Here is a 27059-nt window from a genome sequence, read left to right as displayed (position 1 = left end):
TCATTGTAGTCTTGTTGTAGTAGTGTTGTAATCCTCCCCAGTTGAACTGAGACACTCATTCTATTTCTTTTAACCATTTCAAGTAAGGGGATGCCCACAGCAGCAGACTGACCTCATTTTCAAATGACACATGGCTACTGGTTTCCCTTTAATGTAAGAGAACAAGCAACATTTAAAGAAAGCAAATAAACTTTTGTTAATGTTATATTATTGCTGAGTTGTTGGATCTGACCTATTGCCAGATCTTATAAAATTTTATGTTACAGCCACAAAGAAAGAGTTTAATTTTCTCTAACTTAAATCATAGGGCATCCTTTATGCAATGGATATGAGAGGGGGGTTGTGGGCTCTTTCAGTGCATCAGAATAACACTCCTTGCTAATAATGAGAGAAAAGCTAGAAGATCAACAAAATAGGGGGGCAGTCAATGGCCAGTGGGTAGGACACCAAACAGGGCAACTAATAACAAGGGCTGAATTTTGGTGGATGTTATAGCTGAGAATGAATCAATAACAGACCTCCAGAACAGGCCCAGAACATGTGAGTGAGATTAGCTGGTCCTGAATGACATTTATCACAATTAAAATGAGCTCCAGGGTAGATGCGGGCTAGTTTGCTTCTAGACCAGTGTGCTTTGTGGACCACTTTACACTATAAGACCTTATGCCGGGCACAAATGGACGATGTGTGGAACCACCTCAGAACTGGCTGCCAGACCTCAGGCTCTGTTGAGATCCTTTGACCAACTAGTGCATAAATGATCAGCGGACGAGGGGTGGCATGTGAAGAGAGTGCTGTACAACTTTGAAAAAGCACTTTTAAGGTAAGGATTAAAAGTAAGAATAGTGTCGACCAAGGTGGAAGGAGGGATAGCAGGAAAGTGAGGGAAGTGTGAACAAAGTTCCTTTAGTGTAAAGATGCCTCACTGAAGCAATCCCATGGTCTGCCCAGGTTGCAAAAGCCCTATCAGTGACAGAGGGTTGGAATGTACAGGAGATGAAAGAGGTACTGCCTGGAGTCCAAATCTTGAGACAGTTTTGAACTATTATATTACTAGAGTATGAAGGAGAAGGTAATTACAGTGGGACACAGAAGAGGAACAACAAAGAAGAGGAAGCGTATCAGGAATAACTGGTGCCTCTCCACTGCAGTTTTTAAACTACCTCAGTGGAACAGGATAAGTTTTCCCCCCAAGTACTTCAACCCTGACTCCTCCACAGAGGGTGTTCACGAGTTCCTCAAAATGTTTCATCCACTGTCAAACAATATACTCAGTCAAGGTCTGCAGTTCTACGCCCCCATACTAAAAACAGCCCAGACTATGGCTTTTCTCCCCTTGCTGAATTGTTGGACAATCTCAGAACAGAACTGTTCTGAGGTCAACTAAGAGATGACTTTTAGATATGATGTGTATTTTGGATATTTTCAATCTATACAGTACAGGATTGAAGAGCGGTTGAAATGTAAGCCAGTATAATGATGTAAAATAAAGTGCAACATAAACATTACTGATACCAAACCTGCTCTGTACTATATCAAAGAAAGCCCCAAAATAGAAGTTGACAAGGTAAGCCAAGGTCAAGTAAGCAGGTACTGACAGCTTTTTGTCTGGTCTGTTTAGAACCAGAAAAACAAACTTTAGGAATCTTTGTATGTGATTCTCAAGTTACAAGTATGAATTTTGACCCTGTTTTTAGACCTGAATCTGATTATACTGTAAGTCAAAGTAATTACAAAGCGGAGTCCAATCAGAGAGCAAGAGGTTCCATTACCATCATCTCCACTGTAGATCCTGAAGGACTTTCAAGCATACATTGGGTTGCTGAAAAGGCTGTGCTGTTGTCCATCTCAAAAATCTACTACACCTTTCAAGATCTGTGGTGGAGATGAAGGTAATTGGAGTCGCTGTCCAATCAGATTCAGGTGTAAAAGCAACGCAAAAATACCTGCACGTAACTTGAGCATCACACACAGTGTGGGAACTTCGAGTACTGATTTTTACACACAGTTTTCTGCTTTGTTCACAGATGTTCACAGAGCACTTCTCTTTTCACAGTGTATTTTTGGAACTTAACCACTAATAATTTATTCACAAATTTTATTCTTATAGACTTGCCTTTTTTTGTTTTACAAAAATAAATCTTTTCTACACATGCTTTTTTTTCAACAAATCTTTTCTACATGTGGCACAGGCAGATTTCCTGGTTTCCAATGGTTGATTTACAACTACAGACTTTGGAATTACTTTTGAACATCACTTTACAAGCTCAAAATCTGATTGACCCTAATTTGAGGCTGAACTAACTGTAGACCTCCTAAAACTGGTCACGCATAAATCATTCCCAAAGCTTTGAGTGTTCACACAGTGAGCATAGTAACCTCAATAATTGTGTGTGGAACCACCAGGATTCTTCTTAGAGTTGGCCGTCCAGTTGAACTGAGTAACCAGGCAAAAGGGCCTTGGTCAGGGAGGTGACCAAGAACCCAGTGCTCACTCTAACAGAGCTTCAGAAATCCTTTGCAGAGATATAGATGTACAACCACAGAAGCCTCAGTTCTTTTGGCTTTTTCATACCTGTCTGCTGGTATGAAAAGTTGCAGGAAAAACTCTTCTGGTGGTGGGAGTTAAAGACTCTGTAGACAGGACATTTCCCAATTCATACTCACTATGTTTGTTTTTACCAGGTCTTCCCCCCACCACTTAATCCTACCCAACAGCAAAAAATATGTGAAAAGCAGGTCCTGACTTGTTTGTAGCCATGTGAAACTGTGGCTTGAGACTTATTTCGAACTGCTCATTCTCCTCGGAAGAGCATATGCCACAGCGTTGGAAGGGTGACTGCAATGCAGATTCTGTCCATGCCTTGGACCAGTGGACGAACTCTACTCTTTCAAGGATACTGATGGGTTCATGGGAGTTCTCCAAGTTAACAAAACATGAATAGATTAGTTTAGCAAAGGCTTATGACCTTGTCCCTTGAGTGTCTTTACAGTGGCAACATGGGGGCACAAGCTGCTGCTTGGCCATTAAGTCACAGAGTCCTACCATATCACCTCTAGCCTTGTATGATGGAATAGCTGGTTATGACTGGGACAGAATTCATGTTGCTGTTGCTGAATCTGAGGCTTGCCAGTCAACTTGAGTCTGTGGCTCACTGACTAAGTTTTTCTGGGGAGGCTGAGTAGTCTGATATTGTGATAACTGGAGCAAACCCCTCTGTCTTCAACATCTCAGTATGAATTTCATTTACCACTTTTTAGCACCAAGCTTTTCTGTTAACCTTAAAGATTCTGTAAAGCAGAAAAACATTTGAGTTCTGAGTTTGCCACACCACAGAAAAATGGCATATTAAACCCCCTGCCAAATTTGAATGAATAAAAATATTGCCAAATATATAAAATTAATCGGTAAGAGAAATAGCTTATAAGCTACACACGGAGCTAACTTAGCCCGTTTTCCACCGGTCAAAAGTCCCTCAAACAGCGGGATTTTGTTGGCAGTGATGAAGGGTTTAATCAGCATTCACAGCCGGGTTAAATGAATTTGCAGTAGACACGGGTATTTGGCCTTGATCTTTGCCCTTGTATCCCTATTTGGTCTAGTGTGTGGCATATAGTACGGGCTGAAACTGCCACTCCAGATTGCCCCAGGTTGGTGAGGTTGACTTCTCTCATTGATTTTCTTCTTAGCTCCATGTCATGAAAGCATCTTAACCATTTTATGAGTTTTCAACCTCTTAGTAACATTATGAGATTCAAGGATTTCAGGATCTTTGGCCTTGCAACCTTCTTGTGGACGCAACACCTCTGTAATGCCTTGATGGAACTTCTTCAAATTTGGCACAAGCATTCACTTGGACTTAAGGATAAACTGATTCGATTTTGGGGTCAAAGGTAAAGGTCAAAGGTCAAGGTCGTGGTGACCTCATAAAACATGCTTTTGGCCTTGTGTATGCAATTTTTCAGTAACGCCTTGATAGAACTTCTTCAAATTTGGCACAAACATTCACTTCGACTCAAAGATAAACTGATTAGATTTTTTGGTTCAAAAGTCAAAGGTCAAGGTCATGGTGACTCACAAATCATGCTTTTGGCCTTGTGTACGCAATATCTCAAAAACGCCTTGACAGAACTTCTCCAAATTTGGCACAAATGTTCTCTTGGACTCACTGATGAACTGATTAGATTTTTGTGGTCAGAGGTCAAGGTCACAGTGACTTCACATAAGCTGTTTTTGGGCTTGTGGACATGATATCTCGTTAACGCCATGAAGGAATTTATTCAAATTTGGCACAAATGTCCACTTGGGCTGAAGGATGAACTGATTAGATTTTGGGGATCCAAGGTCAAAAGTCAAGGTTGTGGTGACCTCACAAAACCCGTTTTTGCCCTTGTGAATGTGCTATCTATAATTTCTTCAAATTTGGTACAAACATTCACTTGGACTCAAGGATGATCTGATTTTGGTTGCTAAAGGTAAAAGGTCAAGGCCAGTGTGACCTCACAAAACACTTTTTAGCCATCACTCAAGACTTAACACAGCAATTATGACAAAAAGTCACACAAATATTTTATATGTCTCTGGATAAACAGGAATGTAATCTGAAATCAGTCTGAGTTGTTGGGGCAACCGCAAGGCGGTAATTCTAGTTTATTTTATTTGAAGACCTAATTGAAATTTGTAATAATTATGTGGAATGTACATCTTTATGTCTTTTATATTTCACTATATGAACACATTTGTTTTGTTGTCGTTCAATAATTATGGACATTTTATCTAAATAATCTGGTAGTACACAATTATTTCATTTGCATCTATCTCCGAAGACATTGTAAATTATGTCCCTGAAATTCAGCGGTGTTAATACTTTTGACCATGACTGTATAGTAAAAATCTTGCTGTGTGAATGTCTCCGAACAACACCATGCTCCATGCAAACCTACAGTAAATGCAGCCCTCAGGAGCATGTATCAACCTATATTTACTTGTACTCTTATGTGATGTTGCTTTTAAAGTTTATTGTTTTTACTTTAATATTAGATCGTTTTGAGAATTGTGACTGTTTCTGCATCTGAATTGGATTTTCAGTATTTCTACACTTATATCACATTTCAGCTGGATATTGTCTATATTCTTATGGTGTTGGGTTGTCTGTTTGTTGTTTGTATTTATTGTTGTAACAATGTAATAATGTGAAAATATCGTTATAATGTGAAAAACATTTTATTATAACAATAAACTTTTCACTTTGTAATATCATGCTGATCCTTTTTTCTTTTTCTGGCGTGGCAGGAATATACTTTTGTACATCTTAACACGCCACCATAAAGAAATAAATATTTTCATTTGTCACATCAAAATAAACATTTTATCATTTAATCATACATATTTTTGGTGTGACATACACTAAATCCCAATATGTAAGGTTACCATGTCAATGACCAGGTTTGGCATAATGACAAATACAAAAGATTGCAAGATTTTTACAAACTTTTTGTCATTTCTACAAATGTAAAATATCTAGCTAATTATAACTTTTCTGACACCAAATAAAAATCATTATCCAACAGTGGTTCCTGTGATAAAGAGGTCAGTCTGCTGCTGGGGGCGTCCCCTGACTTGAAAAAGTTAAAAGAAGCAGGAGCAGAGTTTCAGCTAAGTTAGGAGGGATTCATTGTCTCACTGCAACAGGTCAATGTTAGGATCCACATAATGTCATAAACTGTTAACTTAGTGTTATATAGACTTTAGATAAGGGAATGCAATTCTTAACTGTGCCAAGCCTGAATATTATTAATGTGTTTAGTACTTAGGCTGCACATAGGCCCAAACAAGCACAGAGCTTATAGACAGTTGTACTTAAGCAAAATGTAACAATTTATGTGTTCCTTCATCCTTAAGCCTATGAACAGTGTTAAAAACTGCTTTATGAAGCAAAAAGAGGATCATGATCAACTCCACACAGGTTTCATATTTCACACTTGCTGCCTACTTTGACACTGGACATTTTAAATACTTGTTTTTCATGATCATCATGTCTTTGTATCTTTTAATTATCTGTGCCAATGTTTTGCTGATTGTGGTTATCTGTATGAACAGGAGCCTACATGAACCCATGTACCTGTTTCTGTGCAGCCTGTTTGTAAATCAACTGTGTGGTAGTACAGGGTTGTTTCCATTCCTGCTGGTTCAGATCCTCTTTGACATTCACAATGTTTCTGTGACTTTCTGTTTCCTGCAGAACTTCTTTTTATACCTTTATGGAGCTGTAGAATATTTAAACTTATCCATTATGTCTTATGACAGATACCTTGCTATCTGTTGTCCTCTACAATATAACACCCATATGACAGTTAACAAAATTGCCATCCTTATTGTTGTAACATGGTTTTACCCTTTACTTTTGTGTATTGTGATGATATCCTTGAGTAACTCTTTACAGCTATGTGGGACCATTATTGAAAAAGTGTACTGTGACAATTATGCCATTGTCAAACTGTCATGTTCTGATATCACAATCAATAATATCTACGGACTCTTTATCACTTCACTCTCAATCTTTTGCCCTCTAATTCTGATTTTCTACACTTACATTAAGATTCTTAAAATTTGTTTTTCTGGTTCTAAGCAGACCAGACAGAAAGCTGTCAGTACCTGCACACCTCACCTCGCTTCCCTGCTGAACTTTTCATGTGGGGCTTGTTTTGAAATATTACAGAGCAGGTTTAATATGAATAATTTACCCAATATTTTGAGAATTTTTTTGTCATTATACTGGCTTACATGCCAGCCACTTCTCAACCCATTACTCTATGGTCTAAATTTGTCCAAAATCCGAATCATATGTAAAAGTCTTGTCTTTGCTGAAATGTAGGCCACTTATGTAATAACCATTCAACAGAATTAGTTATTTCCCAGACATTGAAATGCATTTGTGGCTGATTAAAGTCAAAACTGTAACACTTGAAATTCAGCTGCATAACTGTGGATTCCCAAGCTTCCCTATGATTAGACAATTTAGTTTTTCAGATGAATGCACATTTTCTTGCATGATACTGCGTTTTGAATTACATTGTATGAAAGAAAACTATAAAATTATGATGCATTGTTTTCATGGAAAGGCGAAAACTGATATCTGCTCAGTCTGAATAATAACAGAACACAAAAGAAAACCTCTGATGAAGACAGTGTCAATGTTTTCTATAAAATGTGCTTTAAGGCTGTGCTTTTAAAATACATTTTAAGTTTTATGTCCTGAGTCCTGTTATCCTAACAATGTTGAAAAAGTTAAGTAAAATAAAAAAGGCAGTGTATATAATCTTATTGCAAAACCTTTTCAGGATCCTCACATGAATTCTGTACGTAATTTATGTATGCAAATATATGTGTATATGTGTTTATATCTACAAAACTAGCTATATCTCTTTATAATATCTTGGAGCATCACGTTTATGTTTCCTTTTTGATTTGACTATGCATATTTTCCTGAAAGGACATCAAATAATAATAAAAAAAAAAGGCAGATACTTTGTTAGCATGTTATATAATAATGCATAAATATTCTGTAAAATGTCCATAATTGCATATTTGGTGACTCAAACAAAAAAAGGGAATTTAAAAATCGCTGCTCTAATCAGGCTGGGAATTTCATCATTTTAAGGCAAAGGCCATTTTGCCTTTATTGTCACAAAAATGTTTTGGGCACAAAGGGTATTGAGTGATTTGATGCCTACAAATAAATTTCACTTTCTAATATGAAAAAAATGACATGAAAATCTTAAATTATTAACTTTTTAATACAAGAAAGATATGTTTTAAGATGCAGTACACCATGTATGAATTTATCAGAATATATAAATATATTTCATTTCAGAGAAACTTTCAGCAGATGAATGGAAGAACAGTCTTCAAATGCACAGTAAAGTTCAAATATCCAACTGTATGACAAAGAACACATTTCTGAGTGGAGAGACACTAAAATGCAATTGTGGGAGTGTGTGAGAAAGAGTGTCAGTGTGTGTCCAATCTGACTTAATAAGAGTGGACTGAAACAATAATTCAGGCTGGGAATTTGACTGCTATTATTATTATTACCATTTTTGCAGTTGTGTGTTATAGTGAAAGAGAGGAGGCTGTGTGCAAAAACATGTCAGTTCAGTGCTAATGAAAGTATTGGCAATTGATTCAAAGGGCAGTATAAATAATAGAGTGTTGTGTTTTGCCTCTATCAGGGTGTGTTGATGGTAATCCTTCTCAGTAACATTACAGTGTGTAACTGTATCACAGAGACTGCAGTCATACAGTCTTTCACAGCACAAACCCGACAAAGTCCCTGCAAAGAGGTGGACTGCTGCTTTAGCACTGTTCTGCAGTATGACAAATGAGCATGAGGCCATCATAAATCCATGTCAGAGGCATTAACAAGGAGGAGCCTAGTAGGGTGCCAGCACAGGCTTTGGACCTGATAAACTAACATGACGTTGTAAGAAAAACACGGTGCCTTTTATTCAATTTTCACTCACAGTCTTCTTATCAAAGTAGCCTGGTGTAAAGGTGTATTGTAAAAAGGCATTAAATGGAAGGTTACATGTTGAAAGGGCCAATCAAATACATTTCCTTTTTTTTTAAATAAAATATTCTGTTAGGACATGTTTAGGAATATTTTACATTCTAAATTTATTTAAGTGTATTCAATAGTCAATGTGTTAAATAGTGGACTATGCTATGGTTATGCTTCTTGGTTTATTATTCTTCTGTAAAGTATTAGAGAACAGGTATATGGTTGTAGTTACTAGAGGCGATTATAGCATAAAACAGTGTAGTGCTTTGGATAATTCAGTCAATAAGCCAATAAGACACTGACAAGTCAGCGGAGTTCGGATCCGAATGTTTTTGACCATACTATATTTAACGGGTTTACCACAATGACTATGTAGAACATCGTGGTGGTAATGGACCAGGCTGAAATGTAAGATTGAATTACCTGCTGTGACGTTGGTATATGCAAACAAACCCTTGATCAAGTTTTCTTGCCTGAGTACATTGGGTTTTCACAATCATGATGGATTTAATTCAACACAAGTCAAAACAAAATTCTCATAAGTACTCTAAATACCAGGTGGCCAAGGAACTTTGAGCATAGTAAAAAGGCCACAACATCAAGTAAAAAACTTTTGATTAGGATGCACTATGCAGGGATAATGACATTGGGAGATTGAACTAATTACAGGAGCCACAGGATTGTGCCTGTGACTGTCGAGCCAGCTGTGGCAGAAACCAAGCATAATTTGGATTATTGAGTGCCATATGGACATATGGATGCCATATTGGCCATAAGCTTATCTTTCATGGAACAAAGTTACTGGCCACATCAATTGTAAAGAAAGAATTCATGTGAGCTAATTAGAGGCTGCATCATGGTGGAAGAAAATGTAAGCAGTGATGCACTTACAGATGAGGACCAGAGGGGGGCAGTGAAACACACAGAAAAGTTGATGGATGAAAGGCTGAAAGTTTATCACTACAAGGAAAAGCAAATGAAGGCAGTTAACAGCAAAATCAAATGAAATGGAGAAGTTATTTATTTGGTGAAGCAAGACAAAGACAAAGACAGTGACATGACATGACATGACAGCATACACTATTACAGTGGGACAAAACACCGGACAGTTTTTTGTTATTGTTATAGATTTATGTTTTGAAATAAATGAAATGGAGCAGTAATGGAAAATGTATGCATCTTAAAAGAAGTCAAGTCAGGGATTAAAGTTTTCCAAACAACTTTAGAGGAGTTCAAAGATTCCGACAGTTCAGTTGTGCTTTATTTTAAAGACTCTCTCCAATGAAAATCAAGTGTTTATCCTTGTTAACATGTCCATATGATGTTTTTTCTATAATACCAGACATCATGAGCAAAATATGTAGTCAAGGCCATGACTGAGTATTTCCACCTTGGAAATGCAGTGAATCAATGATGGTCTCATATAAAGAGATTTAGTCATATGTCACAAACCACACAGTGTCAGCCACCGCCAGTTACAAGCAAACAAACAACTTAACAAAAAAACTAACTATGCTAACCGTTCCGATATATCTGCTGGTCACTGATTTTAGTTCAGACTACAGACTACTCATCTGAATCTGGAATTGACTGAGGCTTAACATGTGGCTGAGTCTCTTTGTTTCTGCTAAAGCTAACCACTAAAGCTTACTATCTTGATATGCACTGCTCTTTTAACTGGTCACTGAAACCTTGAGTGTGAGGGTTTGCATTAGCACAGCTGCTAACACTGTGTCAGCCACTGCCAGTTACAAGCTAACAAACAATTTAAATGAATAACTATACTTACAATTCTTATACATCTCTCTGAGTCTGTGGCTGAGTCTCTCTGATGTTTCTTCCTCTAACCATCTTGATATTCTTTGCTTTTTCACCTGGACAGCTGGAGCCAGCAGATGGTGGACGAGCCACAAGGCCTGGTCCAGAATTTCTCATATGAAGTAGTAATTGTAGATGCGTTTCCAGGGTATTTTTACATAGTTTTAAAACATGTCTGGAGAGAACTTTAACAAAGATGAAAAAGAGGCAGACCAAGAAGATTTGTTCAAGTCTAAGTCAGGTATGTTTCAGGGCTTAATTCAAAGATCTGAAAAGTGGATTAAGGATGCTGAACCTCACAAGGAAGTGTCTCCAGCATGAAAAATATAGTGGATCAAGGTCTGGCAGTAGGCGTTCCTGTGCAGCGCTGAAATCAAAATTTATGAAGGATTTGAAGCCCAGGAAAAGGATGGTGCTATGAACAAATGTGCTGATGATGCACACATGTACTACACTCCTGCAAAGAAGGAAGGCATCCATGAGGAAGCAAGATAGAGAAGTGGTGACCCACTTGACTTCAGGTCATCTCTCAACAGGCCCAGTTCTAGACTGCTTTGCTTGGGTGAGCATTAAGAGATGCTGACTAGTCACTAACTGTCAGACTTCAAGACTTGATACTGGGGTACTCTCTGGGTGTTCTTTAGGACTGTGAACTGTAACATGCACTTTTATATGTGTTATATGTTACCTAAAACTATAGCCATAGATATGATAATACATAAGCATATAATGCATTTAATTTTATATGACATATTGCCGTGTTACCTTCATTGGTAATTGTATAATTTAGGCTAACATAGATAATAACATAGGCCACAGTTGGCAATATACAATTAATTAAACAATAGGCTGTACCATGTCTGCCTCAAGGGAAGTCTTTGATGTAAGGTATTGAACTATTCCACTCACACTGTGCAATCTGCTCTTCAGCTGCTTGGACATGGGTAACATCCCATTTAAGATCAGACATCCTCCATGGGTGACTGAAAAAGCTGTATGCATTGCCAGGAACAGCGCTGAGTCAGCAACATTCTGTCTCTCATTCAGCCCTATATCTCAACAGGCTTTTTCTTTATTCTGATAACCACAGTGAGAGAGAGAGACAGGAAAGTCAGGGAGAGAGAGGGCATGACATTCAGCAAAAGGCCGAGTCAGACTCAAACCTGTGCCGCTGTGATTAGGACTAAACCTTTATGGAATGTGCTCTACCAGGTGAGCCACCAGGATGCGTTACTGTTATTACTAACTGTGGAAGACAAACACTGATGTAATGTGCATTTTCTCACAGCACACATAGCTTGTCAGTGTACTGCTCATAAATAAACTTCTCCAATCCACTAGTAGGCTATAAGTGGTCTGGTTTTTACATTTATTGTATAGATTAAATGACACGTACACAAATATGGGACAATCCCTTATCATACGGAAAGGGTCTAACTCTAGTTTGGTGGGCCAGTTGGAGCATTTGGTGGGGTGACCCAAGAAGACAAGTGGATTATTGTCAGTGTACACAGTCAGGTATAGTGAACTCGATATGACATAGACCTCAAAACTCAGTAAAGCAACATGGCCAGGGTTTCCTTTTCAATTAAATAGTTCAGCTGATAGCACTGGAACTTAGCAGAAAAGAAACACACTGGATAAGGTATACCACCAGCATCGTCTTCCAGCAGCACAGCTCCAGCTCCAGGTACTAGCATCAACCTCCAACTTGAAGGGAAGGGAGAGATTAGGGGCAACTACAACAAGGGCACTACAAAGGAGAGACTCACAGAAGTTTTTCCAGAAACACTGCTAGTAACCAGCCATGGCCAAAACATGGCACAGTTCACGTCTGGTAGTGGGTACTGGGTAGGATAACACTGCAGTGATTTTTACGTCCCTGGACAGATTTGCCCATGACCAACCTGCTTACCCAAATAAGTCATAGTGGCCTTGCTGAACTCACATGTGTTATTGTCAGCTTTGCATCTGTAAGTCATGAAACATGGTTTTCAAATTATAAATATGGTCCTATCAATCAGTTGAGTGTATTACCACGTCATCTAGATACACATTGCAATGGGGAATATCACTCAACACCCTGTGTGTCAAATGCTGTAGGATTTTCAAGCCAAACCAATTTCCACTGTAAGCAATGCTGTGTTTAGTTCACAGTAAAATGGATAGCCGCAGAGTATTTTCAGCTTCTCTTTTGACCCTCCTGAAGTTCCCCATTTTCCAAGTTGTGAAGATGAAGTCACATTCATCAACACAGAAGAGTAAATATCATAAGGGGCACAAGTTCTTCCAATAAGTGTTAATACACAATTACCAAGGTAAGTAAAGCCTTTTGTGAAAGTTTATGCTAGCTAGCTTTAGCTTTGCCAATACCATTCTGCTGTGTAAGTTAAATAGTCTTGTCTAAATCAGATAACATCTTTTTATGTTTTTCATGATTTCAGTTTATAGTATCAACTGTACTCAAGAGACAGGTTTTTCTCAGAGCTAGGTGCTACAGGTCAATGAGCAAGAATGAGGAGCCTCACAAACTAGAGGTTTGACAATAGACAGAATTCCGGTTACCAAGGGTTAAAACAAGTTGCTTGTTCTTGTGACTCCTTCTTCTCTTCTTACTGTGGTTGCAGAACTTCGCTTTACTCAGCATTTTGCACATTTCCTTCATTTTACTCTTTACTGAAATCTTGTAATTTGCAGCCTCATATGACATGTTATTATGTAAATTGGTTTAACAGTAAATTGTAATATAATTCAATTAAATTTTATTTGTATTGTGCCAAATCATAATATAAATGATCTAAAGGCTCTTTACAGGATAAGGATGAGACCTTACTTTGTCATAGAGAAAGACCCAACAGTTCCCACACAGAGCAGCACTTGGCGACAGGGGGGAGGCTCAGGGTGGGCGGCCATCTTTCTCAACCTGTTGGGTTGTAGAGGAGACAGAGGGGTTGGGGGTAAGGACAGAGGAGAAAAGAGAGAGAGAAAAACCAGGAACAGCTGTATATACTATAGGTAATGGTGTTATCAATAATAATAATAATAAATAACAGTGATGGGGCAACCCAATAGCTGAGTGGTCAGGGTGCGAACCACATGAGCGCAGATGCTCTTAGCAGGCGAGTTGCCGGTTCGACTCCCGACCAGCCGGACTCTTTCCTGCATGTCATTCCCCCTCTCTCTGACCATTTCCTGTCACTCTCTACTGTCCTATCGAACAATAAAGGCACAAACGCCCAAAAATATCTAGGGATGGTTCAGGACATACCCGAGCCAGCCCTAAATATGAGTTTTATCAAAGAGAACAGTTTGAAGCCTGATCTTAAAGCTAGAGAGGGTGTCTGCCTCCTGAATCCAATCTGGGAGCTGGTTCCAGAGTAGAGGGGCCTGATAGCTGAAGGCTCTGATCCTGGACCCAGACTAGGAGCTGGTTCCACAGGAGAGAAGCCTGACAACTAAAGGCTCTGATCCTGGACCCAGACTGGGAACTGGTTCCACAGGAGAGGAGCCTGATAGCTGAAGGCTCTGCCCCCCATTCTGCTCTTAGAAACTCTAGGAACCACAAGTGGACCTGCGTTTAGAGAGTGAAGTGTCCTGTTAGGATAATAGGGAACTATAAACTCTTTAAGATACGATGGTGCCTGACCATTAATGACTTTGTAGGTGAAGAGGAGTATTTTAAATTCTATTCTGGATTTTATAGGGAGCCAATGCAAAGAAGCTAAAACGGGAGAGATGTGATTGTTTCCTGGTTCCTGTCAGTACTGGTGCTGCTACATTTTGGAACTGGAGACTTTTCACTGAATTACTGGGACATCCTGATAATAAAGAATTATGGTATAGTCTAGAGTTAACCAATGCATGAACTAGTCAGCATCCTTTAGAGATAGGATGTTTCTGATTTTTCCAATTACAATGTAAATAAGTATGACTTAGTGTAACTTATTACATTTACTGTTGTGTAGATATCCCTAGAAGCAGAGCGGGAGCTGGCAGAGTTTAAAGCTTTTTCATGCAGCTGCGCGGCTTGTAAAGGATTCTGCAACCACACAGTTGCACTCCTGTACTAGACAGCACACTATTCCCAGCTCGACATGCAGACTGTTCCACCACCTTTGGCTTGCACAAGTGGCTTACAAAGATGGCACAGACCAAGAACACGGGTGGGTTTGTTTCAGTGTAATTCTAAATATGATAAAAGCCTTATTAAGAGATTATACTTCCCCTAATAATGCTACTGACAATGTATATTTTCACATTGTCAGTCAGCTTGTTGTGCATAAACCAAAAACAGTGGGCAAGTTTGGCCTGAGGTCCACACTGTACAAAGCATATACAGGTGACAAATATCTTGACTGTTTAAATATCCTAAATAGAGCTAGTGGACTCATACTAAATGAGCCCATCATTGTCTAACTTTTCCTTCATATAGCAATAACTGAATTCGTATCTAGTGTATTTCTTCTCTCTTCTTTTTTTCCAGGACCTCTTCTTGATCCTGACATAATGGCATCTGGAGCCAAACTAAGTCAGGTGCAACCCCAGCCTCTCGTGGCTCTTGTGTTAGATGGCTTTTCCAACATGGAGCTTAGACCATCTAGATTTGGACCTGTCCCACATGGATCACCAATGTCCTATCACTGTCCACCAGAAAGCTCCAGTGACATCATCCTGCATCACATAGCTCCAGAATTCCCAGCACTTCTTTTGATGCAGTACAGTTTGGGAACCATTAGTTTAGATTTTGTCCCAGGCTCATGCATCTTTAGTTGCTACAAGCTTCACCAGAAATGTCCAAAGAGATTGAGAAGGAAACCACACAGCAGTCCAAGTGTCTCGCATGGGCACAGCTACGGCAACCAAGGCTGACAGCCATTTTCTTTTTGTGAGACATGTTGTCACAGGAAGGGAAGGGCAGAGCCTGAAGCCAAGGCCTTAGCAGCTCAAATGATCAGAGGCTCCACAAAGCAAACCGTTGCAATGAAACATGGTCTGTTGGTGGAGTCTGAAGTACTGGCAAACTATGCTGAACTGCCACGTGTCAATGTCCTGCTTGTTGGATTTGTCATTCACCCTGAAGCCCCGCATGTTGCAACCAGTCCAGATAGGAGGGTGTATGATCCCACAGTCACCCCCCATTTGGACCTGTTGAGGTGAAGAGCTTTTTAAGCTGCTCTTCATCTCAACAAGTCATCATCATGTTTTTAACATGATGTCTCCCAGGTGGGAGATGTCAAGATCAAGGATGGCCATGCGAGTCTTAGGCATTCACATAGGTATTACTGGGAGGTTCAGGGACAGCTGACAATGACTGGACTTGAATGGTGTGACACAAAGACAGATTTGACAGTAGAGAGAGTGTGATGTGACAATGCATTCATTGCTGAAATGAAGGCAAAGTTAGACATGTACTATTACAACACTTACATAAATGTGTACTTCACACTAGGGTGAACAGTTTATTATTCACTTATCTTACCTTTGTTCAGGTGATGGTCTTGATATTTAATGTAATTCACTGTGGATTAACTGTTAAATGGATTTAGTCCCCCTGCAACTCTGTTTAGAAAACATTGTTTTTATTACTTTCAGTTGATGATGATAAATGATTTAAATATTTTGTAGCTCTTCTTAAGAACCCTTGTTAGAGGCACTCTATGTTTGCATTTTTTAGTGTTGCACAATTCAGTTTATATTAAATGATAACTGTCTTGGTATTATGTTCACATATTCTTTTGTTATAAAAATATGTTATGCAATTACAGACTTAAAATTTAAAAACTGCTCATGTTTTATCCACTTTAAAATGATCTATCTATTGACATGTTTACAGTAAAATTGTACTAAGAATGGACTCTCAGGTGTTTATTAGTCCTTTCATAAGCACTCTCCCTCTTTTGTTGTGGGGAAAAACTGTTCCAGGCAAAGAGGCTTGGACCAACACCTTTTTTCAGATAACTGCAGCCTTTTTCAACGTAGCTGGCTACAGACGTAGGAGCTGCCTTTTTTTTACCGTGAAAATTCCTCTCATTGTATTGCCCGTATCCATTTACGTCTTAATTCTGTGTCCATTTGAAATGAATGGAAAGAAAGATATGGATGTTTCTGTGTAGAACACAAGCACTGAGGCATGCTACAAAAGCTTCAGTTTTTTGATTCTGCCATTTCAGAAATTCAGATATGTCACTATGATATACAGAAGTTATGCTACCTGTCCTCATTGATTTCCAGTTGAAAATAATGGAAGTGTGAAAAAGATCTACAAAGTCTTCCATACAAGGCAATGGAAAAGCATCTGGCACAGTAACTGCATTCACTTTCCTGAAGTAGGTGCTGAGATGAGTTCAGCTGAAATCATCAGCTTTAGAATGTAGCAGATAGGGAGCTCCAGGGGTGATGGGCTTTAGTAATGGTCTGTATGTCTGTATATCTACTGAAAATGGTAGAAAAAGATGAAGCTTCTGGGGGGAGCTAGTGGGTGGAACAGTATTCAATTCAATTTCAATTCAATTTTATTTGTATAGCGCCAAATATTAATATACATTATCTCAAGGCTCTTTACAAGATAAGACCTTACTTTGTTATAGAGAAAAACATAACAGCTCCCACACAGAGCAGCACTTGGCGACAGGGGGGAGGAAAAACTCCCTTTTAACAGGAAAAAACCTCCAACAGAACCAGGCTCAGTGTAGGTGGCCGTCTGCCTCGACCAATTGGGTCGAGTAATGTGAGCTGCCACTATAGGGGGAGAAGAAGAAGAAAGCGGCTCCAGGAAGGGGTGTAGGAAGTAAACAGTCAGTCACGTGAAGCAGACTGGACGGCATGCTGCATGTTAGCCACCAGCATGTAGCTACCCAGCCAGTTGGGGTGGACACTGTTAGACCTGAAGAAGGAGGAACAATTACAAAAGAGATTAAAATTGTAAACAAAACCAGTGTTATGAGCTCTACAGGTGCCCTGGACTTCTCACAGATACTTAAAAAGATAAAAAAGGTCATTAAAATCATTTCTAGTCAACTCAGCTGGTGAGCTGTGTCGCTATAACCATGTGGTCTAAGATCACATATATTGTGGAGTGACTGCAGCAGGCCAGGGAGTTTATTCACAATGGATGGGTCCAAGGCACCAGGTTAACAGTGTGTGGCTGTGTTGAAGAAACGTGTTCCTAATTATGGAATCTCTGACTATTAATGTGACTGGAGAGGAGAGAGGACGAGTAGGTGAAGGCTAAGGGTTCTCATGGCAGGACAGTGTATGACCCACACCGAGTGTCCAGACAGGTGAGAGTTGTGACGAGGCAGCGGTACTGTAGGACACTGCAGGCTACTATGTAAACAAACAGGCACAGATGAGAGCAGCTCCGGTTAGAGAGTGAGACAGCAGATATCACTTAAGTTGTATTAACAACATTCCTGCAATAAATCCTCCTTCATGAATATTTTAATGTTCAGTTTTAGAATAAAATTGTTTTAAACAGTTGTTGAGCCAACTGTCTGATCATTGTGGAAGATGCAGTGTGTGGAGTATTACATTATACAGAAAGTATTTCTGTTATTCAGCCTGCCTTCATGGATCTAAATGGGGCTAATAATTGGTATTGGCTGAAACCATATCAGTCAATCCCTATAACACACATATAAACATATTCACACCAACTGGATATTTACATCTTTAAAATCGCCTGAACTTAATGTTCTCAGACCAAGAGAGAAAAAAGAGTAGCCCAGGAGGAGGAGGTTTTAGTGGAACAAGCACAGGCTACACAGCTGACTATGTCTACTACTATCATGGAGATGATGTGTTGCTCATGTGTGGACTAACTACCGCTTAAACAGTTTGATAACAGAAAATCAAGCATGTAGCTAAATACATGTTATTATTCACTTACTGTAAGTTACTCCAGACAGAAACATCACAGACTACCACATCTCTCAGATCAAGTAAAAAAATTTGAATAGCTGCTTTCTCCTATTTATTCACGAAGGGGCCATCATTTTCCAGGGAATCTCATCTGATTAATTGCAGGTTAATGCTGATGAAGGGCACACCACTCTCCACATCGCTCTCATGATCCTCTCTGCCTCTTCTGGTTAGTACCTCACCACCATTCTCAATCAGCCCTCCAGCTAAGTGCATGGCTCCAAAAAGTCCATTATGTGGTGGTCCTACCACATGCTCACTCAGGTATCTTCAGGAGAAATACACAATTTTCTGGCAGTTTTAGCAGATTTCTACCACAACAATAGATTTCTCACATTGTTCAAACATTAGTTCTTCCTCACTTGGATTACTGCTCAGCAGTGTTGTCAAGTGCCACAAATAAAGATTTGGAAAAACTACAGTTAGTCTAGAATAGGGCTGCACAGTTGGCCCTGAACTGTAACAGAAGAGCTAACATTATTAGAATGCACATAACCTTAGTGAAGGACAGGACGATTACTTCTTTGCTTAGTTTTATAAGAAATATTTCATTGTCGAAAAGCCCAAGTGTCCTGTACCATCATTTTTATGTTGTAGTAATGGCCACAACTTTAATACGAACCATGCATCAAGAGGTTATTTTCTACTTCCTGTTTCAAACACAATATGAAACAACGTACTGTTATGTACAGAGATACCAAAATATAGAGGTTTGTCATCAAATATTTTGCAAGTAACAGGTAAAAGTGTTTTTAAAAAGAATTTAAAGAAATATCTTATGGTACAGAACACCAGCAACTCTATAAATAGGACATGTCTTGCTACATTATATTTGACTATATGGTCATTAATGGTTAATTTTTCATTTTCTTCTTTTTTAACCTCATTTTATTCATTTCTTTCAGTCACTGTATATGCTGTTTTAGTGGTACTTCCTATTATTTCTGAGCTGTATTAAATGTTTTATGGACTGTTGGGTACTTGTCATTGTTATTATCAATATTAGTATTTTTACTGTTGTTTGTTTTTGGGTTTTAATTTCGATTATTGTCTTGAATTGTAACGTTTGATTGCAAGGACCCCAGGAAGTGATGTTGCTACCTTGGCAGTGCTAATGGGGATCCAAATAAATAAATAAATAAATAAATAAATAAATAAATAAACAAACATTAGAATTGTTAGTTTAACAAGCTACAGCTACCAAAATATTAATATCAAAAATATTATTAAATAGTGACTCTAAAATGAATTCAAATTATCCTTGGCATCACCATCCTGAAAAAGTAGTAAAGAATTTAATTTAATTTAATTATTAATTTGGAATCTTGATTAATAATTATCTTATTAACCACAACCAAAATCACCATGTGAAAAGTAAGTAAAAATGTAACACTTAAATTCTGTTATGTAAAGGGTGGCAATATTCCTCCTTGTGCATTATTAAACACAACAGCAGATATACTTAAAGACATTTATTTACAATAACAAAAGCAAGAAGATACAATGTCTAATCTACAGGTGTGTGTCTGTATGTAGATGTGTGTCTGTGGGGACACAATCAAAGGTAAAATGCTAACTCTGCTCTGGCCCCTGTTGCTTCTAAAATCAGCTGGCAGACTTTTTGTCCTGGCCACTGGCGTTAAGTTAAACTTGATCATTCTTGATTAACCTTAAGCAAGGACTTGTGTCACTGCTGTTGGGGAACAGTGAAGTGGAGCAGTCTGGGGTGAGCAGGCCTGCAGAGATGAGCTGGGAGCCTTGTGGCCCCTGGAAGAGCTGAGTAGAGATGAGAGAAGAGGTGTTGTTCCTGAACAAGTCCGGAAGAGAGAGAGGGAACAAAGGAAAGAGCTGGATTTCGTTAGTCTGGTAACACCTTCGGTCACATAGCACACAATGACCAACACTCACTGGTCAGTAAGATCTCAGGGGCTGTAATTCTGTGTGAAACACTGCCCCATTATAAAAGCATTCCACTAAAGTGCAGGCACTGCACCTGGCTTTTAAAGGGAATGGGAGATGGCACTCTGATTGGTTTATTGTATGTTATGCCCAAAACACTCCCACAAATAATTAAGGGACTAAGTACAACCCTTTTGAACCATGCGCCTGGAGGAGCAACTTTTTGTTGCACTGTTAAAATAGCAATGGTGATATGAACATGTCCTAAATGCACTTGCTCCATGCACTTCAGACTATGTACTTTGTACTGTTATAATGGAGCCCAGTGTCTTGCAAAGGAGAATGTTAGCCAAGAAGGAGAAGGGGTGGGATTTTCAGCTTCTGACCAATCAGTGTCCTTGTAATAGCTACAAAAAAACACAATTGGCTACACAACACTGTCAACCACCTAGGGCTCTCTTCACACTCGAGTCCAAAATGACAGATTCTTCTAGGACTTTGTGACTGCCAGTATCAACAAAATACATAAACCAGTAGACTTTGTGTCAAGTGTAACATTAACGTTTTGATAGTAACAAAAGACAAAAATCAAATGTACACTGCTTACAAAATTAGGATTACAGGGACAAAACTGTATTTTCAAGCACAGCCTTTGAAATTACAGATAAAAACTGAAGCGTCCAAGCTAACAAAACCAACATTACAGGTTTGAACTTTGAAGCATACCTTTATGAATGAATGAACTTTTCATTTTAACTTTTAGAAACAGGACATACTGGAACATTGCTTTATCTCAGGTCACAGCTGACTGAGATTAAACTCTTGATGTGATCAAAGAGAGATAAATTTGAAACAGGAATAGTGAGAAAATTTTGTGTGATAGCACTATTATTTGTAGTATTTGATAATGACATGCAGATAAAGACTGAAATGTTCCAGAAAGAGAAGAAAAAATCTAAACTATTTCACTTTCTTTATATTTTCTTTCAATGAGCTATCTTTGCACTTTTTTCACTTTTTTTAGTCATGAATGAGAAATCAGTATCAACCAATGGATTATTTGACAATGAGGTCAGTCACGGTGTGATCATGGTGTGATGCTGTGGAGGGTGTCTCCTCATTTTAAAAGCTTAAAAGAGGCAGAAGCAAAGGTTCGGCTCAGTTATGGTTAGGTGAATGTTGGGACTCACATATCGTTAACTGTTTACCTTAGTATTCAACTGGCAAATGGTAACTTAGGGGAATGTTTCAAAATTGTTTTCTAGACAGTAGATTTCTTTACTGTTTGTAAACTAAATATTCTTATAGCTGCACACAGTCCTAATCAAGATAAGCTTTCTAAAGGTTCGACTAAACCTTTAGAAACCTACAAAAATAAAATGTTAGTTTGTTAGTTAATCTTGTACACTGTTATTACTGATTCATGAGCCATAAGGATCATGGGAAATGCTACAAAGGTTTCATATTTCATACTAAGTGCCTACTTTGACACTGGTGTTTTCAAGTACTTATATTTTACTATTATTATGTCTTTGTATCTTTTAATAATTTGCGCCAATGTTTTGCTGATTGTGGTTATCTGTGTGAACAGGAGCTTACATGAACCCATGTACCTGTTTCTGTGCAGCCTGTTTGTAAATGAACTGTATGGTAGTACAGGGTTGTTTCCATTCCTGCTGGTTCAGATCCTCTCTGACATTCACACTGTTTCTGTGCCTTTTTGTTTCCTGCAAATTTTCTCCTTGTACTCTTATGTTTGTGTTGAATTTTTCAACTTAGCCGTCATGTCTTATGACAGATACCTCGCTATCTGTTACCCTCTACAATATAATACAAGTATGACATTTAACAAGGTTGCCATGCTGATCTTTGTAACATGGTTTTTCCCTTTTCTTGCCATTGTTGTTTTGTTATCATTGACTTCACCTTTACAGCTGTGTGGGAACATTATTAACAAAGTTTACTGTGGAAACTACTCCATTGTGAAACTGGCCTGCTCTGACACCAGAGTAAATAACATTTATGGACTCATTTACACAGTCATCTCAATCATTATTCCTCTCCTTTTAATCCTTTACACCTACATGAAGATTCTTAAAGTGTGTTTTTCTGGTTCTCAACAGACCAGACAGAAAGCTGTCAGTACCTGCACACCTCACCTTGCTTCTCTGCTCAACTTTTCCTTTGGTTGTTGCTTTCAAATCTTACAAAGCAGATTTGATACAAGCAGTGTACCCAATATGCTGAATATTTTATTGTCATTATACTTTCTAACTTGCCAGCCACTCTTTACACCTGTACTGTACGGGCTGAAAATGTCCAAAATCTATGTCATATGTAAACGTCTGCTGTGTGGTGAAGTGTAGGACAGCCAGAAGAGCTGTTCAGCTTTACTTCCATGAAAAAGCAATAAATTAATTTCTTTCATGACTTCATCATAATTAACAGTAATGATGTTTTGGACCTCACTGTATGTCTTTGTACTCTGTGAAAGATGATCTTTGTTATGTTTTTCTCTTTTTCACATTGAGAGACATGGTGATGGTGTTGGTATGTGGTCAGAGGCTTCTGTCTGAGGTAACTTACAATAAATCCATAGGAACAGAAACTAGATGCAAACAACAAGTGCTAAATTAAGATTAAGCAGTAGTTAGTCCACACATGAGCAACACATCATCTCCATGATAGTAGCAGACATAGTCAGCTTTATATGTGTAGCCTGAGCCTCCTCCTCTTTTTTCTCTCTCAGCCTGAGAAATCAGGTGATTTTAAAGATGTAAATATCCTGTTGCTGTGAATATGTTTATGTGTGTGGCTTGGTAACCTTGGCCCCTATTTTGGTGATGAATCGAAAAGCTTGCTTATTGCTTCTTTAAGAGTCTGACTAGCAGTGTTTCTCTGTGTTCTCTGCAATATTCAGCTGTGTGATACTGAAGACCTCATTATGACTCTATTTGCTTGTGATCTGTAACTCTGCATATTACACTGGATAATGAAGATAATGATAATGAAGCCAGATTTTTGCTTGATACAAGGGATTCATGGGGGTTACAGTGCAGATACCTGCAGTGTAAGTTTAGATTTGTCATTTAGCATCTGATTTTGACCATTGGTATCACCTCCACAATGCTAGACATGTGTATCATATATGATATTGGGTTATTGTGCTTTAATTATATTCCCACTTTAAAACTGTGTTTTTATTGTTTGTGAGATCTATCATGTTTTATTACTGACTATGAGAGTAGTTGGTGCGGTCACAGCATTTACACTGGGGCGTGGGTGTCTAAGCTCTGCCAGCATGTAGGAGGAAACAGCCCACGCTGACCACTCAGTTGTTGTGGTGGTTCTTGTGGTTCTAGTTGCATCTTTGAGGAAGTGCATATCAGATATGACGACTTAACACATAAGTATCTTTCTAACTAAATTGTTGTTAAATCGGTAAATTTGTAAATTGATCTCAGTGATTTAGAATAAGATGTATTTAAACTAATTAACAATTTAATTCAATCAGGATTCATAGAAACAAGTCAAATTATTGATGACTAAATAATAATGTGGTTACAGTAGGTTTATAATGAAGTGACAGTGGGTCGAAGGTTCTTGATGTGGCAGAAGCTGGTTTCAACACATTCAGACAAACAATCAGGAGCACTTATTGTTAAACTGTAACAGGGGTTTATCATCATTCAGCAGCAATTAGCTCTACTGAAATATACAATAAATACACCACAAAGTCCTAACAGTAAAATTATTTACAATTATATGTATATGAATCAGTGTGCATGTGAGTGTGTGTGGCTGTGTGATAACAAAATGAGGTGCATGTTGGGCAAATTGTTCATATCAAATCTGCTCTGTATTACTTCAAAGCAAACCCCAAAAGAAAAGTTCAGGATAGAAGCAAGGTGAGGTGTGCAGGTACTGACAGCTTTCTGTCTGGTCTGTTGAGAACCAGAAAAAACACACTTTAAGGATCTTCATGTAGGTGTAAAGAATCAAAAGGAGAGGAATGATGATTGAAATGACTATGTAAATGAGTCCGTAAATGTTATTTACTCTGGTGTCAGAGCAGGCCAGTTTAACAACAGAATAGTTGTCACAATAAACTTTGATAATAATGTTCCCACACAGCTGTAAAGGTGAAGTCAATGATAACAAAACAACAATCGCAAGAAATGGTAAAAACCATGTTACAACAATGAGTATTGAAACTTTTTTAGATGTCATACATGTGTTATATTAGGATAATATATATAGGATAACAAATGGCGAGGTATCTGTCATAAGACATGACAGCTAAGTTACAAAATTGTACATTTACATATGTGTACAAAGAGAAAATCTGCAGGAAACAAAAAGGCACAGAAACAGTGTGAATGTCAGAGAGGATCTGAACCAGAAGGAATGGAAACAACCCTGTACTACCATACAGTTCATTTACAAACAGGCTGCACAGAAACAGGTACATGGGTTCATATAAGCTCTTGTTCACACAGATAACCACGATCAGCAAAACATTGGCACAGATAATTGAAATATATAAAGACACGAGCATCATTAAATACAAATATTTGAGAGGCCCAGTGTAAAAGTAGGCACTCCGTATGAAATATGAAAGTGTAGAGTTCATCCTCATCCTCATTCTAGCTTATGAAGCAATCATAACGCTGTTCAATGGACAAACTAATTTTATAAAACAAAATAATGATCAAGAACTTAAATGTGACAAATTCCTAAAACTTACAAACTTACATAGTTTATGACAGTGTGTCAATCATACTGAATCCCTCCTGCAGTGAGGTGAAACTCTGCTCCTGCTTCTTTTAATGTTTTTAAGACAGAGACGCCCACAGCAGCAGACTGACCACATTATCAGAGGTCTAACTGTGTGTGTGTGTGTGTGTGTGTGTGTGTGTTTTTAATATTTATATACACGTGTGCATATAAGTACATATGTATGTGTTACATTGTATTTATATTGGCTTGCGAAGGTAGAATGCAGTAACCACACAAGCAGAAAGTTGGGAAAAAATGATTTAATAATTTCAGGCTGCTTGGCAAATGATGTTAAAGTTTGAAAGGCAGTAATACCTTTGTTTGCCTTTTTAGCTGATTATTGTACCTCAAAAAGAATGGCCATGTAATCTACTAATCCTTAGGAAAAATGCAGATACTGCAGTCCACCTTTGGACAATCTTCACAGAATGAGAGGGGGGAAAACAGTGCCCACTACCAAACTGTGTCTTTCAGCTTTCCTGTACATTTTAGTACGTACACATTACATTAGTGTCTGAGTAAATAAACTTCATTTAGATTATTTCCATCCCTAGCTTTGTTTTTCTGTGGGTCTAGGTCAGGGGTACTCAAATACAAATCTTCAAGGGCCACAAAGATGATTTTCAGTGACTCAAACATCCATTTATTGAGGTCGGTCAGGCCAGTTTACCGATAAGTTTAACAAAAATAAATCAGCACCTCCATAGAGTCGTAACAGGTAACAAACAAACATATCAAGATCTCAGGAATCAAATATAATAAAAAACTATTTTACATTCTAAGTGTGTCAGTGTGAAACACAGCTTAATGAGAGAAATGGCATCTTGTGTCTTTTGCCAGTCTTTGGAACTTTGGCTCAAATGGTGTGATGGCCAGTCGAACACACTGTTGCAAGTGTTCATTTGTGAGCGCACTGCGGTACTGCTTCTTCACCACATTTATTGTTGAGAACGCAGATTCGCAGCAGTAGGTTGATGATAATTTGGAACACGCCATTTTCGTGCAACCTTTTTTTTCGTGCGCAATCTAGGCTCCTCCCCTGCTCTCTGACAAAGTGACAATGCGAACGGCTTCAAAAGCGAAAGTGAAACTTAAAAATGCGCTCGCAGCGCGACCCATTAATAGGCTGTCTGTGTATCGTTGGCATGGAGACAAGTCCATGCCAACGATACATAGGATAGGTATACGTGTTGACCCAACCAAAACACATACCGTATTTTCCGCACTATAGGGCACACTGGATTATAAGGCGCACTGTCAATGAATGGTCTATTTTCGAACTTTTTTCATATATAAAGCGCACCGGACTATAAGGCGCATTAAACGAAACAAAACAGTCAGATAAGTCAGTCAAACTTTATTAAACGCGTTCACAATAACTCTCAACATTATTCAAACGTTAATGAGCGTATTCACAATAACTCCCAACCTTTTCAGTTGTAACACGTAAAAAAAAACACAGTCTGATACCGCTAAATCAAACGTTAGCGTATTCACAATCACTCCTTATAGGTCCTTATACACACACACTGTAATATTATGGTGAAGCACAGCATGTATTACTCCGCGACGCTCCTGACTACGGTAGCCGTAATGCTGCAAGCGGTGCGGCTTTGTAGTTTACCAAAGTCGTACTAAAACATTTTGACAGAGCGCCGTGAGCGCCGTGTACCACACAAAATCGCTTCGAGGTCAGTAAACTCAACCAGAATTAATCCATATATAAGGCGCTCCGGATTATAAGGCGCACTGTCGTTTTTTGAGAAAATTAAAGGCTTTTAAGTGCGCCTTATAGTCCGGAAAATACGGTACTGAAGAAATAACAGTTCGGGGGCCACAAATAGGTGGCCGGCGGGCCGGATGCGGCCCAGGGGCCGCCTGTTGAGTACCGCTGGTCTAGGTCATTAACTCATGTGGAATAGCTAACTGAATAACCAAGATTTAAGTTCGTTAACATGGAAGTTATAGCAGGGAAAAAATCAAAACCTGAGAGGTCATATTTAGATCCTAGTATTCAGTATTCAGATCCTTAAGTCAGTAGTTTGTAGATTCCCCTTTGGCAGCAATTACAGGTTTGGGTCT

The 27059-nt window shown here is 38.6% G+C and overlaps 2 protein-coding genes and 1 pseudogene across 2 annotated transcripts; 2 read left to right on the top strand and 1 right to left on the bottom strand.

The window, feature by feature from the left end:
• Positions 1-941: 941 nt before the first annotated feature.
• LOC139632225 (olfactory receptor 11A1-like) lies at positions 942-25536 on the bottom strand (annotated as a pseudogene).
• Positions 5135-7224, top strand: LOC139632227 (olfactory receptor 10J5-like). Its single transcript, XM_071497048.1, has one exon. The coding sequence runs from the start codon at positions 5949-5951 to the stop codon at positions 6873-6875; it is 927 nt and encodes a 308-aa protein (XP_071353149.1). The 5' UTR covers positions 5135-5948; the 3' UTR covers positions 6876-7224.
• On the top strand, positions 21239-23829 carry LOC139632226 (olfactory receptor 11A1-like). The gene has a single exon (XM_071497046.1). The coding sequence runs from the start codon at positions 21638-21640 to the stop codon at positions 22562-22564; it is 927 nt and encodes a 308-aa protein (XP_071353147.1). The 5' UTR covers positions 21239-21637; the 3' UTR covers positions 22565-23829.
• Positions 25537-27059: the final 1523 nt, after the last annotated feature.

This window comes from Trachinotus anak, unplaced genomic scaffold (genome assembly GCF_046630095.1).
Source record: "Trachinotus anak isolate AG129_WGS33_773 ecotype Australia unplaced genomic scaffold, CSIRO_AGI_Tana_v1 ptg000014l, whole genome shotgun sequence".
Classification (NCBI taxonomy): domain Eukaryota; kingdom Metazoa; phylum Chordata; class Actinopteri; order Carangiformes; family Carangidae; genus Trachinotus; species Trachinotus anak.
The sequence above is the reverse complement of the archived record's forward strand: the minus strand, read 5'-3'. Positions and strand labels throughout refer to the sequence as shown.

Bases quoted from the DNA above. Each gene is read 5' to 3' on its own strand.
- LOC139632227 (XM_071497048.1), top strand. From the start codon at position 5,949: ATGATCAACTCCACACAGGTTTCATATTTCACACTTGCTGCCTACTTT.
- LOC139632226 (XM_071497046.1), top strand. From the start codon at position 21,638: ATGGGAAATGCTACAAAGGTTTCATATTTCATACTAAGTGCCTACTTT.